The sequence below is a fragment of the Ursus americanus genome, chromosome 15, assembly GCF_024610735.1.
Source record: "Ursus americanus isolate L20-20 chromosome 15, mUrsAme1.1.p, whole genome shotgun sequence".
Classification (NCBI taxonomy): domain Eukaryota; kingdom Metazoa; phylum Chordata; class Mammalia; order Carnivora; family Ursidae; genus Ursus; species Ursus americanus.
In genome coordinates this window covers 5380900-5395968 of record NC_142141.1, presented here as the reverse complement: position 1 = coordinate 5395968, position 15069 = coordinate 5380900, and the positions used below count along the sequence as shown (strand labels likewise).

Here is a 15069-nt window from a genome sequence, read left to right as displayed (position 1 = left end):
GTATTGCTGTGTGTTTCTTTCTTCTTGATTGTGGCTGGCTAGCCTGGAGGCTGGGATCACAGGCAGAATGGAATTTAATTCTAGAGGAGAAAAGTTGAGAAATGTGGAAAAGATCGGTGAAGATGATCAGAAAGTCAAGACCCCATGGAGCCAGCCCTTCTTTTATTGAATCCCTACAGAATATGCCTGGATCTGCCGGTGTCTAGCTGTGCGACCTCAGGCCAGGTCCTTACCACTCAGCATCCCTTTCTTTCTCAGCTGAAAACGGAGAGAGTAATAAAACAATCTCGTGGGCTGTTGTTGAAATTAAACCTATAATATGTGCAAGTAAGTCATACCGGATCAGAATGAGTTCATGTATGCAGAAAAGGGGTCCGTGGTGTATCTTCAATAATGGGAGTTATTCCATATAGGCATTCCGAAATAGGGTATAATCTCTTTGGGAACAGGGCTGACGTGTTTTCCCACAGCTTTGAACCAAGGGCTGCATAAATGAAAAGTGTTTCATAAACTCTTCTTAATTTCCAAGGATCTGGCATTCCTTGTTCAATCTTCAGCTCAGCAAAGGGAGACCATCATCGGCTATGAGAAGGAGACTGACGTGGCTATTTACCTTCGGTCCTTCGAGGCCCTCACCTGGAACAGCACAAATGTGGATCATTCCATCAAGGGTGAATGTGGGAGTGAACCAGTCTGCAAGAAACTCTTCACTTGATTCTCCCCGTTCTTCTCTCTTTAACATCCTGATACTAGAGTTACCGTGGCCCTCAGAGCTAGAGGTCAAGCGTAGTGTGCCTGCTGGTCGTCAGTACACATGTTCCCAAACCGGTTCATGCCATCTGTGCTTTATGCTGTAATGCTGGGACTTAGCTAACCAGTGAAATAGGATTGAAAAATGAAAAAATCTAGTCCAACTAAGTCGTATACTTTGCAGAGACCTGATAATGGTGAGTTGCTACCCTTTCCTCAAAATGCTCCCGAATTAGATATGAGCAAGACTCTACTGAAAAGACTTGGGGCAGGGATGGAGGGGGGTGGGGTGGACAGCGGGACATCCTTGAGGATTCTACTGAGGGTCTCAGTTCTCACTCCACGTTAAAGTCACCCAAAACTGGAACTCTCGGGTTGGTTTCTGTAAGGACACGGTTTATGCAAGGAAAGTGAAGGAGAACTCCAACAGAGTTTCTCAATGAGAAAACCTTGCCTCAGGGTCAAAAGATTGATGAACGTTTTTTAAGTGGACATAAAACGTTTAAGGTATGTGTCATTTTTATGATTCCCCTCTTAAACCAGTTCTTTCGATTGTCTAACCAAGAGCAGATGACAGCGTTTTCGTGTAAGAGGATTTCTCAATCAGGGATTATAGCACAGACTCATAGAGAGGGGTGGTGATAGGTCGGGGGCTGTGCCGGCTCAGGCAGGGGGAGGGGCTGCGGTTGCACAGGAGGTGAAGTTACAGAGGTGTATCAGGGAAGAGAGCCGCTCATCACGCTGCCTGAGGGGGGCAGGTACCACAGCGCGCGTGTGAAGCTTGGGAAGAAGTAGCATGTAGCAATGGCACTTACAAGGGACAGCTGTCGTTCGTTTTTATTACTCTATGTCACAGATTCATTTTTGATTCTTGCCAGAAACAAAGAGACACGCTTTCCTAATGTGGCAGGCCACCGGAGGTCCTAATCCCTTCTTAAGAAATTGGCTCATTAGCTGTTCCAGTAGATAGCTGCCGTGGTCTAGGAATGCGAGAGGGGGACTGTATGAAGGACAACATTCCCCCAAGACCTTTTTCCCTCCCCAGCAGTTGTCTTTGGTCAGTCATGTAGTGATGAGGTCATGCACTTTATTCCGACCAAAATAAGTTATTAAGTCTTGTAGAAATAGCTACCAATGGTTGGGCATTCTCCACGCGCCAGGCAAGGAGTGATTGTTCAGACCTTGTCCTTCCCAATCCTCACAGCCATCCTACCCGGTGGGTGTTCCCTCCTTTTTACAAAAGACAAAACAGATTTAGTAACTTTGCTCCATCACACAGCCAGCAGGCGGTAAAGTTGGAATTCAAACTCATGTTCGCCTGACTCCAGGGTTATGAAGAATCGTACGGTTCTGCCTCAGTCCCCAAGAGCATCTTATCTGCCTCCAAAGAGGGAACTGACCCCCACCCCCCAAAAAGGGGGAAATTGAAAGTGGTGAGGGTACTTTTGTTTTTGTTTTCTTCCTTTTTTTTTTTTTTAAAGATTTTACCTTTTTATTCGACAGAGATAGAGACAGCCAGCGAGAGAGGGAACACAAGCAGGGGGAGTGGGAGAGGAAGAAGCAGGCTCATAGTGGAGGAGCCTGATGTGGGGCTCGATCCCATAACGCCGGGATCATGCCCTGAGCCGAAGGCAGATGCTTAACCGCTGTGCCACCCAGGCTCCCCTGTTTTCTTCCTTTTTAAACAGCCTGCAAAGGAAGCTAAATTGAACATTTGGGAATCCTCTTAAAAAATGTAAGGCCCTTAAAACATTTTAATTACACAAATAATACATGCTCGTGGTCCCACTGGAGGAAAATCAGAAAAGAGCAAAAAGGAAAAATTAAAGTGGGCCCTGATTCCACTAATCAGAGGTAGTCATTGTTAACACTGTAGTGATAGCCTTCCATAAACAAAATGGGGTCACGCTGTTCATAGTATTTTGTAGTTTACTCTTTTCCACAATAGACCACTTCCTGTGTTAACGACTATGGATCTCATCATTATCTTCATTGGCTGCCAGATAACAATAAGTGTATTGAGTATCTAATGGTGGACTGTGTTCATCCTCTCCTCCTGTCTCATTTAGAACCTATTTGGGGCACCTGGCTGGCTCAGTTGGTAGAGCACGCACCTCTTGATCCCAGCGTCATGAGTTCAAGCCCCACAGTGGGTGTGGAGGCTACTTAAAAAAAAAATTAAAATCATTCAGAACCTGTTTTTTTTTTTCTTAAAGATTTATTTATTTGAGAGCATGTGTGGGAGTGCAGACTCGAGGTCGGGGTAGGGACAGAGGGAGAGAGAGAATCATGGAGCAGACTCCCCACTGAGCAGGGAGCTGGATAGGGCTCCATCTCATGACCCTGAGATCATGACCCGAGCCAAAATCGAGAGTGGGACACAACTGACTGAGCCACCCAGGCACCCCACAGAACCTGTTCTTTCGCCTGTAAAAGGAACAATTCAGAGGATTGTTTACCAGATTAAGGTGACATCTGTAAAACTTGGCACAATGCCTGACATTAAATGCTCAGCCAAGTAAGATTAGCCATTACTATTCATTTAATAATAATTTCTACTATTTATTAAGTGCTTACTTTGTGCCAGGTATTGTGCTAAGGGTTCATTTAATCCTGGCACCAAGCCAATGAGGTAAATATTATTATTCCCATTTCTCTGATGAGGAAAGTGTCAAGAGGCTAAATATCTTACCCAAAGCTACACAGCCAGGAAGTGATGGAGAGCCAAACCCAGGCAATCAGAATCTGGGCTCACATTTTTCCCCATGTACCACCCTCTGCCTCAGAGACATAAAAATATTCCCTGGGCATTTCCTCTGTGCTAGCCCTGTCCTAGGCCCCGGGGTTCAGTACCAATTCCTGTGCATGTTTCCAAGGGTGGACATGAGGCAAGATACCATCCGATCCCACTGAGTCCTCATTGAGAGTAACAGAGCCTCAGGCCCTCAAGGTCTTATCTGGTGATGTCATTGCACCTGTCTTAATTTTACTGAGTGTGGGGTGAGGGGTGTAAAGACATACCTCCCCGCCCTGGTTGATCATGACCATACCTTGATTATCCCGGGTTGTAATGATCTGTCCTCATGGTGACCTATAATACTGTGAGTTTAAGGTCCGCAAAGGTTGAGTTGATACACTCAGGTATTGCAAAATGATTACCATAGTAGCTCAGTTTACACTTCCATCACCTCACGTAATTGCCATTTCTTTTTTGTGGTGAAGACATTAAAGATCCTCCTTATGCTTCTCCCCCCCCCCAACCCCCCCCAGCCTCCTTACTCTTGGAGCCTGATGGCCTTTTGGTTGCTATTGCCTCAACAAGTTTCACACCGCTTACCCTGCTGCCATGGCTTCTCCAACCAGCCCAGGTGTTGGCCATCCTGAGTCTGAGAGCCAGAAGTCACCAACACCTACTGCGGGTGGGATGTGTGTGTGTGTGTGTGTGTGTGTCTGGAATGAAACCTAAAATAGGACCCGGCAGGTTCAGGGATCACGGCAGATGCCCTGGTTGACCATGAGTATGAGTAAATGCTGGTGTTTAACAATTGCATCACCATATGCCTGAAGACACTAATAAATGGAGAGCAGGGGGGGACCTGCCCGATTCTGGCAAGACAAGCTTCTCTCTGAATTTCAGGGTGTCCATCTGTTAACTGAGCACCACAAAGTGTTCTATCTGACATGTGGCACAAAGTAGGTGTTTAATACATATGAACTGAATGAATGAATCAATTCTTTCAATGATTAAGTCCATCAATCACTGGAAGTCTCCCGCACAGCGAGACCTTTCATTCCCAAGGGCCTCGCGGGGTGTCTTAGCCTGACTAGCCGGCGGGTGGCGCCCGCGTCTCCGGGCGTTCTTCCCGGGATGGGAGGCGGAGCTGGTACGCGGCCGGGCGGGGCGGGGCGGGGCTGCGGAGGGCCCGGGGTGGGCGGGGCCGGGACGAGTGGGGCGGGGCAGTGGCCACCAACCCGCAGGCGAGCTCCTGCTGCAGAGGCCCGGGAAGTTTTTCTTCCAAGGTCCGTGGACCGTGTTTACATGAAACACAGAAATCTTACAGTTTGCCTCATCGGGAGTTAATGGCGATAGTCTGAAAGTGAGGACTCGTGGATGTGAGGCCCAGCTTTAGGGCTGTCCTGGAGCAAGCCCCTATGCTTTCATTAGGAATAACGGCTTACTGTAATTGAGCTCTAAACACTTCCAGCGGATTAACTCATTTAATCCTCTTAACAACTCTACGAGTCACCTGCTAAGATCATCCCCATTTCACAGATGTGAAAACTGAGGCTCAGAAATATGGAGGCATCTCCCCAAGGTCCAGCCACATGAAGAGGCACTTGGATCCAGGTCTGATTCTACAACCGCAGCTCTCCCCAATGATGTGGGAAACAAAGGCAGAAGAAAAATTATTAAATTTCCTTATTATCAATAGCCCATTGACAAGTCCTTGAAACAGAGTGACATTCCTCTAGGGACTCAACTGCCTCGATGTAAATACTCGCTAAGGGCAAAAGACAATCCAGCCTGAACCCCCCCCCCCCAATCCTGTAAGTCTACTTTAACATTTAAAAATTCCTTTGGAAACTTCCGTTATCTCTAAACCCCCCAAGATACGTGTTGGTAATCATCCCCCAAGCATATGGCCCACTGTATACATTCCAAGGGTCTCATGACTAAGGTTGTATTAGAGGGTAATAAATGAGCTTTTCCCAACAACAGTCAGCCCCCTCAAGGTCCTAGAAATCTTGCTTGCAAAATTCCTTAGAGACTTATGCTATCCCGAACCCCCTCCCAACTTGAAAGTATATAATGGGCCACTTCTCATGACCCCAGTGCACCCCTTTCTGCCCATGGGTCCTGTCCCCTTGCTTTAATAAAATCACCTTTTTGCACCAAAGACGTCTCAAGAATTCTTTCTTGGCTCTGGCTTCAAAACCTAATGTCTTTCCTACATCACCCAGCAGGGGTAAAAAACTGGGGGGAAGTTTTGCAAGACCAGGTGGTTGGTTCTCACGCTCTCCATTGTTGCACCTCAAAATCTTTGGGTGGGCGGGAGGAGGGGAGAGCTTGCTTTAATACCCAGACCTACCACTGCCTGCTTTCCTAGGACTGTGATGGAGCACAAAAATTTTGCATTTTGAGCAAGTGTCTCAGTGACTTTGAAGGAGCAAATCAGTGGATTGTATTTGGATCATCATGAATGCCCAAAGCAACCAACAACATAATTAAATCAATCACCTCAGCCGAGGGCAACAAGAGGCAAAGCAAGAGTTTGGGATAAGAAAGGGACTCTTGGTGTGCCTATTTTTAAAACACCAGTAGGCCTCTATTGCAGGCCCTAGAGAAGTATGCTCCTTCTCCCCGGCGGTGCCAACTCTTGGTTGGGTCCTGGCGGAACCCTCGAAGCCTCACAGCCCTGAAATGCCCTCCTTGGAGTGAGGCACTGCGATCCCACCCCAAGTCGCAGGGGGCGCCACTCAGTCTGGTTGGGGCAGGAACGGGGCTCCGCTTCCTTTCTACGCTTGCGCGGCAAGGAAGCCCTCACTTCCGGCCTTGCGCGCTCGCGGCCTGAGCCTACCGGGCGCGAGGTAAGTAGATAGAGGCTGGTGTTTTGTCCGAGTGAGAAGCTCTCGGCCCGGGTGGATCCTACCCCGACGTGCGGCGTGGCCGCCCACCTCCCCAGAGACCTCTCTTTGTGACCTCCGAGCGGGCTTTCTTCTCCTGCTCGAATCTTCCTCCCACAGTCAGCTTCGAGGTCCCAGTGCCGTCCTCTTCCCACGACCCCTCTGGTCAGGCAGGCGCTCCCCACGCTTGCCTTACTCTGTGTAACACCCAGACCCTTCGCTTCCCCCATTCTCCTCCCTCAGCCACCTTCTTCCGAGGCCACCTCCGCCCGTGGAGCCCTTGTGCAGCGATGGGGAGGAGTGTCCTGGATGGAGAGCAGGCCCTGGTACCCAACCGAGCATCCATCCCCCTCTTCCCACGCCTCTCTTTGCAGACGGTCAACATGAAGTTCAACCCCTTCGTTACGTCGGACCGCAGCAAAAACCGCAAACGCCACTTCAATGCCCCCTCGCACGTGCGCAGGAAGATCACGTCTTCCCCACTGTCCAAGGAGCTGCGGCAGAAATACAACGTCCGCTCCATGCCCATACGCGAGGACGACGAGGTCCAGGTTGGTCTCCCTCAGGCTCCCGTGACCTAGCTGCATGTCGCTCTGGTGCCGCCTAAGAATGTCACGTGTGCGTGGACGTGGGGAAGTCGTAGACTCACATGCCCTCACCACCCTGGCGAGTAATGTCACCCTGCAGATGTGTGGGACCAGAGATGGGGCTACCAGCGTGTCTACCCAGCTTAACTGAGGGCATTCAGATGCAATTCTTTAATGGTAATGATTGTTTAAAAAATAGTATACCGGCCAAGCAAAACTTTGCTTTTCGATTTAGTCCCTTGCCTGCAAGTTTCCCAGGCATTGCTCAGGGTGGCTCTTTGAACCAGATTCTCCGGGAGAAAGTGCGGTAAGAGTAGTGTTTAAGTAGTGTTGGGTTTAGCGGAGGCTGGGCATTTGATGGTACTGGATTTGGCAGAGAGAATAGAAAAGGAGCAAGTCAGAAGCATGAAATTATGAAAGAGAATGATCCTTGTGAGAAAGTATAAGACGTCTGTTCTTCCTAGAGCTTGTGGTGTGTGGTAAGAAAGGGAAAGTGGGGGACGACTGAAATAGACTGGGTAGATTAACTCCTTAAAGGAGTATTTATGGAGCAGGCACTGTTCTCGGCTCTAGCAGTAAGCAGGACTGACAAGACACCTGTCGCCATGCAGCTCAACATTCTAGAGCAGGGATTCCCAGCCTCAGCACTGTTGACATCTTGGACTGGGTACTTCTTTGTTGTGGGGAGCTCTCCTGTGCATGGTGGGATGTTTAGCTGCATCCCTGGCCTCTCCTCACTAGATGCCAGTAGTACTTCCTCACATTTGTGACAAGCAAAAATATTTCCAGATATTGTCAAGTGTCCCCGGGGGGCAAGATCCACCCCCCCTTCCCTTAATTGAGAACCATTGTTTTAGAGAATGAAAGGGGATAAGGCTAAGGGGTTTAATGTGTCTTCTAAGGCACTGGACACTTTGAAGCTTTGAGGAACATTTTGAGGAGTAGCTTGAAACCAGGGGATAATTTGGCTTGAGGAATGACAGGAATAGAGTGGAAAGAATCGTTCAGAGGTATGATCAACAGTTGCAACTTCTCTTCTAGGTCCTTCCCATCAGACGTGTTCTAGAATGGGGGAATTGCAAATACATGTAAGGGCTAGGTAGGCAAATTACAAAAGGGAAGTTGGCTGATGGCAAGAAAATAGCAACTGGGGGCACCTGGGTGGCTCAGTCCTTAAGCATCTGCCTTCGGCTCAGGGCATGATCTTAGGGTTCTGGGATCGAGCCCCACATCGGGCTCCCTGCTGCGCTGGGAGCCTGCGTCTTCCTCTCCCACTCCCCCTGCTTGTGTTCCCTCTCGCTGGCTGTCTCTCTCTCTGTCAAATAAATAAATAAAATCTAGAAAGAAAGAAGGGAAGGGAAGGGAAAAGAAAAGGGAGGGAAGGAAGGAAGGAGGGAAGGAGGGAGGGAGGAAGGAAGGAAATAGTAACTGGAAAGCTCATGCCTCATTTAAAGGATATTGTGTACCTTTAACCCATTGCTACCGTGGGGAAATGCAGGCTCCTTGTTGTCAGATTCTTGATTTTGCAAGAAAACTGGAAAGTTTAGATTCTCTTTCCGGCCCCCCCATTTCCTTCCAGTACTGCTCTCTGTTCCGCGTGAATAGCCAGCACCTTCAAAAGGGTTGTCTACACTTCCTCACCCCCCCCCCCCATTTATACCTAGACCCTCTCTAACCTGAACTGTATCTCACTACTTTTTAGAAACTGCTTTTGGCTGAGGTAACCAGTAACTTGTTTGTGACTAAATCCGGTGGAGACACCTTGGTCTCATCATGCTTGACTTTTTCAGCAGCATTTGGCATAGGTAGCCCTGCCTTACTTCTTGAAATAGTTTGGCTTTTTGGCTTCTGTGACCATTCGGGCTCAGTTTACTTTTGACTTCTCAGATTCCTATGCTGGCTGTTTCTCCTCTGATCTCTCTTTTTTTTTTTTTTTTTATTAATAATGATTTTTTATTATATTATGTTAGTCACCATACAGTACATCCCCGGTTTTCGATGTAAGGCTCGATGATTCATTAGTTGCGTACAACACCCAGTGCACCATGCAATACGTGCCCTCCTTACTACCCATCACCGGTCTATCCCATTCCCCCACCCCCCTCCCCTCTGTAGCCCTCAGTTTGTTTCTCGTAGTCTCTCCTCTGATCTCTAAATGGTGGAGTTTGTCAGGGTCTGCACCTGGTCTAACATCTCATCTTGCCTGCATTGCCTATCTGGGTGATAATATCTCTTCCGAGATCTAAACATCTGCACTGTGCTCACAACTCCCTCTTTTATATCCCAGTCCAAACCACTTTCCAGAGCACAGACCGTAGCTCTAACCGCGCATGGAACATCCTTATTTAAACACCTCGTAGCTGTCCCAAGCTTCTAATCCGGGAGTACTCTTGATCGGACGCTGCTACTGTCTGTAATCTGCTTTTCCTCCCATATTTCACACTTCGATAAGCAACACTTTTTCACTTGTCTATGCCATAAACCTTTAAATTCTCCCTAACATCTCTCTCTTCCTAATCCATTTCTAATCCATTACTTAATTTTATTGATTCTGTCTCTAAAATTAGTCTTAATTCTGACCACTTCTTTACATTTCCAGGTTAGTTCAAGGCATTCCAGCTTCCACTCTTGCCCTGGTCAGGCATTCTCCACAGAGGGGCATTTTTGCAAATTAGATTCTGCTTAGAACCTATCATTGGTGCTTGATTGCTTACTATCAATCTAAAATCATTGACAACAAGGCCCTGTGTGCCCCAGTCCTGGTCTACTTGTTCACCCTCGTCTTACCCTGTTATGCCCCCACATGCTCTGTACTTCAGACACACTGGCCTTTTCAGGGCCCTAAGTATGCCTTGATCTTTCCTCCCTCGGGGTCTTTGCCCAGAAGGCTCCCTCTGCCTGGAATGCTCTTTCTTCTCCCATTTACCTGACCAACTCCTCATTGTTCAAATGTTACCTTGAATGTCAGTTCCTCAGAAAAGCCTTCCCAGATACATTAATCAGCGTGGTATCATAGCACCCTCTTATTTATATTTGCTTCCTAGCAGTGAACACTATTTGATTTTATTTCTTTTTAAACTGAGGCATACTGGGCCCACCTGCAGCTGCTGGAGCTCGTCTTCCTCCAGACCATGTACCCTGACATCCGCCTGTGCCAGCGCCTGTCTGCGCTCACCCTGCTCCGAGTCCAGGATCCAGGTGTGGTTCCAGAACAGGCATGCCAAGTCACGGCATCACAACTGGAATTCCTTTCGACCTTCAGCCAGGCCGGAGCTTTGACTCCACCACTCTGCTCGTGGAACTGAAGCAAAATGATTGAAGTCCCAGCTGCCTCTTGAGATAATGTGAACTGCCTGCCACATCCCAGCAGGGTTGGAGAGGGCATCTCTGCCCTAGCTCTCAAGGTCAGAATTTTGAAACCTATTCTCTGAAGACACTGATCCAAAGCTGGACTCATGGGACGAACACATCTTTTCTGCCTTTGGTAACTCTTGAGGATTCTAGGTGAGTTCAGGGTAAGCTCAGAGGAGCCATGACTGACAGCCAAGGAGACACACATCAGAATACTGTCCTTTCTGGCTTCCATGTTAAGGCCATATTGAGGTTCTCCTCGATGAGGATTTGCCAGTTCTCTGGCCTGTGAACCTTTACCCTTGCCTAGTTCTTCTTTCCCTGCAGCACACTGCTTCCCCTCCCCCGAAACTGTGGCATTCATTTTGACCTGTGCACCTCCAGAAGTGGACATTTGATTCAGTTTGCATTCCTGCTCCTTGCCAGTCCTCTTTATTTTTTGGATTGGTTTTTTAGAACTCATTATCTGCTTTGCAAGAACACTTCAGCTTGGCCCAATTTCCCCTTGTGCCTGGCAGCTGCCTCCTTCTCGTGCTTCTTCCAAGGCTGGTATGCTTAAACTTTCTCTAAGCCATCTCCTTCATCCACATCCTGGGCCCAGGATTTACTGTTTTTTTAATGGGCCTGTCTTCTTTACGTTCACTTATAGCTCCAGTGACTCTCTATCCAGATTATTTCAGGAGCCCCTGCCTCTAGCTTCTCAACTTTTTACACACTGTTCTCTTTAGAAATCTGTAGTAGCCTCCAGTTGCTACCAAATGATGAAAACCTTTTGGTTCCTCTCCCAGACAGCTAACTGCTATCTCTAGCCAACAGGGCAGTTTTGCAGATCTTCACATGGTCACCCGTGCACAATATATGTCTGTCTCAGAGCCACTCCTTTCCATTTGGGAACCAAATGAATACCTTTTTCTTTCAGAGTACTTGCAGTCTCCGCTCCGCCCCCTTCTGAAGTCTGAAACTTCTGTAATCATGATTTTGTACCTGTTACTTCAGTCACTCCAACACTCCCCTTCGCCCTTGTTATTGTACTTCTGTGCAACGTTAGTGAATTATTAAATGTCTCCACAAATGAAAAATAAATAAAACTGAGGCATAATTTACATATAGTAAAACGCACAGGTGGGTTTCGGCAGATGAAAAGCCGCGTAGCCATCACCATAATTACGATCCAGTAAGTTCCCATGTGCCGTGTTCCAGGTAGTGAGCATATGTATTTGCATGTTCATTAGTTAACAGCTTGTTGTCACATTTGTTCCGTCATCCTTCCTGTAGTTGACCATTCCATGGCATTTGACATTCTTTCCTTGGCTGCAGTAACCCCACATTCCCCGTTTCCCATTCTCTGTGGCCACCTCAGTCTGCCTTATAAGCTTTTCCAAAATGTTGGCTTTTCTTGGATTTCTGCATTCTGCCCTCGTCCCATAAGCTCCCTGAGCAAAATCAGGCTCTGAATCGCCATCTTTGGAGGATTCCCAGGTCTTTGTTGTCAGCTCAGTTGTCTTCCAGCTGTGTGTGGAATTCTCCACTAGAGTGTTACGAGATGCCTCAGACTCAGCATGTTCCCAGCTACGCTGTTTTCTGCTAACGTGTTTCTTCCCCCATGTTCCATGCCTCTGGGAAAGGCATATCTGTCCATCCAGTTGCTCAACCAGATTTTGGATACAATCTTTGCCTTTTCTCCCTCCCCTTTCCAACCAGGTTAGTCTTGTCCTGTCCCTCTCCTCGCTGGTCTAGTGTTTGTCCAGTTCTCTTTAACCAGGGTGTTCCTTTGGACTCACTTTACTAACCTCTTTCTTCAGTCTTGATGATGGTTAAGGGGCTTTTTCACAGACTCTTGCGTGTAAGAGTCTCTCTGGTCATACAGAGTGTGGTGGATTTTCAGTGAGGCCTGGCTGTTCTCTTTTCAACCTGAAAATCACCTTGGTAAGTAAGCTGAACAATCTAAATAGACATCTTAGGAGTATTGAGATTCTCTAGTTTTTTATATGGTATTTCCTTAATTTTACTATATCAGCACCAGCTGTATTGTGGCTCCTGTTTAATAGGCTTGTGCCTTCAGGGAAATCATAACCTGGTTGGTTTTGAATAGTGTTGAAGTGTGAGTAGATTTTTAGTATGTGAAGACAGCCCAAGAGATTTTAATTTAACAATTTAATTTTTTTCTGACTGTAAAATATTTGTGCTAATTATAGAAATCTTGAAATTTGGGGGCACCTGGGTAGCTCAGTTGGTTGAGTGTCTGACTCTTGATCTCAGCTCAGGTCTTGATTGCAAGGTCGTGAGTTCAAGTCCCACAAAAAAAGTCTTGGAATTTGGAAGAATAGTACATTTTTTAAAAAGTCATCTATAGTCCTTCTGGGCAACCATTATTGACACTTAGATATATTTCCACCCCATCTTGTTACATGCCGTATATCTGAAACATACATATACAAGATTCAGACTATCTTTCATCTAAAGCTTTGTTTTCTTTTTTTTTTTTTTTAAGGTCCTGTCTTCAGCATTTTCCTAGGTCATAAATTATTTTCGAAAACAGATTTTAAATGGTTGCATGAGAGTCTCAGTATAATATCTTTAACCATCCTTCTCCATTTAATCACTTAAGAGCAATTATATTTTTTCTTTCTTAAAATTTACTTTTATTTAACTGAGATACAATTGATATATAAGATTGTGTTAGTTTTGGGTGTATAGCGATTATACTTTTTTACTCTTGGGACTAGTTCTGTGATGACCATGTTAGTTTAAGGAATTTTTTGTTTCAGATAAGAAAAAAATTCAGGTGAAGAATTTTCATCTGACTTAGGACAACACAGAGCAGGTTTATAGCCAAAAAATAGCTGACTTTTGACTGCTAGGGTTCATCTGCTTTTGTGCAACAAGTTATATGTTAGTCTGTGTGTTCCTGATAATTAGTTTCCTCTCTGTGATGTTCACATATTTGAATGGGGGGAAAATTCTCTTTTGTGTTTTCTCTTAGGTGGTTCGAGGACACTACAAAGGGCAGCAAATTGGCAAGGTAGTCCAGGTGTACAGAAAGAAGTACGTCATCTATATCGAGCGGGTGCAGCGTGAGAAGGCTAATGGCACAGCTGTCCACGTGGGCATTCACCCGAGCAAGGTATGTCCTGGGACTGAGCGGTGGTAGCAGCTGTGTAGCTTAGCGCTGTTATTGGAGTTCTCAGTGCGTTGGTACTATCTACTCAGGTGGCCCAGGCAAAGACTTCTAGAGGAAGGTCAGGCAGGCTTGATCCGTTCACTGGCCTGTGATACCATCAGGGATCCAGATTCTTTTCTTGTCTGTTTTGTCATCCTTGCCGAAGGCTCTGTCTTCGAGCAGGTTGCAAGAGGGTTCCAGGTATTGTGGGCATCGCTTTCCCGCTGGATGATGTCCAAAGGGAGAATTGAGAACGTCTCTTACTGTGGCCCGCACACCCACCTCTTGGAATAGGCTGTTCCTCATTTGCACTCCTATTTCATGCACTGTATTGTAGGGTCTTTCTCCTCCAGAGTTACAGATAAGGGCAGAGTGATGAGGGTCTTACTTATCCTTATGATCTATGGTCCAGTAGCTGGTGGGAATGCAGATGTTTTTTAAAAAACAATGCATTTTGCCAGCCAAGGGGTGATAGACAAACCAGAAACGTCTTGGTAGTATAATTTTTCCCAGCCCAAATGGTATTTGATATCACTAATATCTAACTGGTCTCTTACATCCTCAGGAGTAAGAGGGTAGGAGGGTGGGTAGCAGAAGGAACCCAAACTGCTATTGTTGGGAAAAGCTGTTCTTTTTTTTTTTTTTTTAAAGATTTTATTTATTTATTTGACAGAGAGAGACAGCCAGCGAGAGAGGGAACACAAGCAGGGGGAGTGGGAGAGGAAGAAGCAGGCTCTTAGTGGAGGAGCCTGATGTGGGGCTCGAACCCAGAACACTGGGATCACGCCCTGAGCCAAAGGCAGATGCTTAACCGCTGTGCTATCCAGGCGCCCCTGGGAAAAGCTGTTCTGTACAAAATAATTGTAGTTATAAATCCTTTCCTTAAAAAAAATAAATAAATAAAGATCTGTTTTCTTACTCTTTAACAGGTGGTTATCACCAGGCTAAATTTAGCTGGACAAAGATCGGAAAAAAATTCTTGAACGCAAAGCCAAATCTCGACAGTTTGGAAAAGAGAAAGGCAAATATAAGGAAGAACTTATTGAGAAAATGCAGGAGTGATTGTAACCTATTGTGCAAGCGCGGTTTAACTGTAGACCTTTAGCCTGGTGTGTGTTCCTTTGAAACTTCTCAAGATGTCTGCCAAACATTTCATCTCCTTCCTGTTTTGCTATTGATAATGTAGCTTTGTAAATCCGCTTTTGCTGTTTTAATTAATAATTTTATGACTAACATTGAAAATGTTTCCTAATTCCAAGGGGAATTTGCATTGTTTTATAGATAAAATTCATCTTACTGTCAATTTCTTGATGCCATTTTTTCTGTGTTTAATGTACTGAGCAATAGAATAGCAGCGGCAGGATGGCTCTGGTCCTGCCTGGACCTCATGCTGATTGGGTGGACAGGACAGGGCTCTGGTCCCTAATTCAGGGGTTTGTCCCACTTAGTGGTAGTCGTGATGTAAACTGGCACCTGTAAGACCTTGCTCAGTGGCTGGTGCTGCTCTGTACTCCTGTCTCAAGTCTGATGGATTGCTCCATGGCCCGTTTCCTCTCCCTTGTGCTCCAGCCAAACCAAATGGCATGCAGCTCCCTG

The 15069-nt window shown here is 46.4% G+C and overlaps 1 protein-coding gene across 1 annotated transcript; it reads left to right on the top strand.

Moving 5' to 3' along the window:
- The first annotated feature begins 6309 nt into the window (after nucleotides 1–6309).
- On the top strand, nucleotides 6310–14776 carry RPL26L1 (ribosomal protein L26 like 1). The gene is given in 5 exon segments (XM_045792120.2): nucleotides 6310–6339; nucleotides 6750–6926; nucleotides 13297–13437; nucleotides 14403–14426; nucleotides 14428–14776. Coding segments are annotated over 4 exon segments (441 nt in total). The 5' UTR covers nucleotides 6310–6339; nucleotides 6750–6758; the 3' UTR covers nucleotides 14536–14776.
- The last annotated feature ends 293 nt before the right edge of the window (nucleotides 14777–15069 follow it).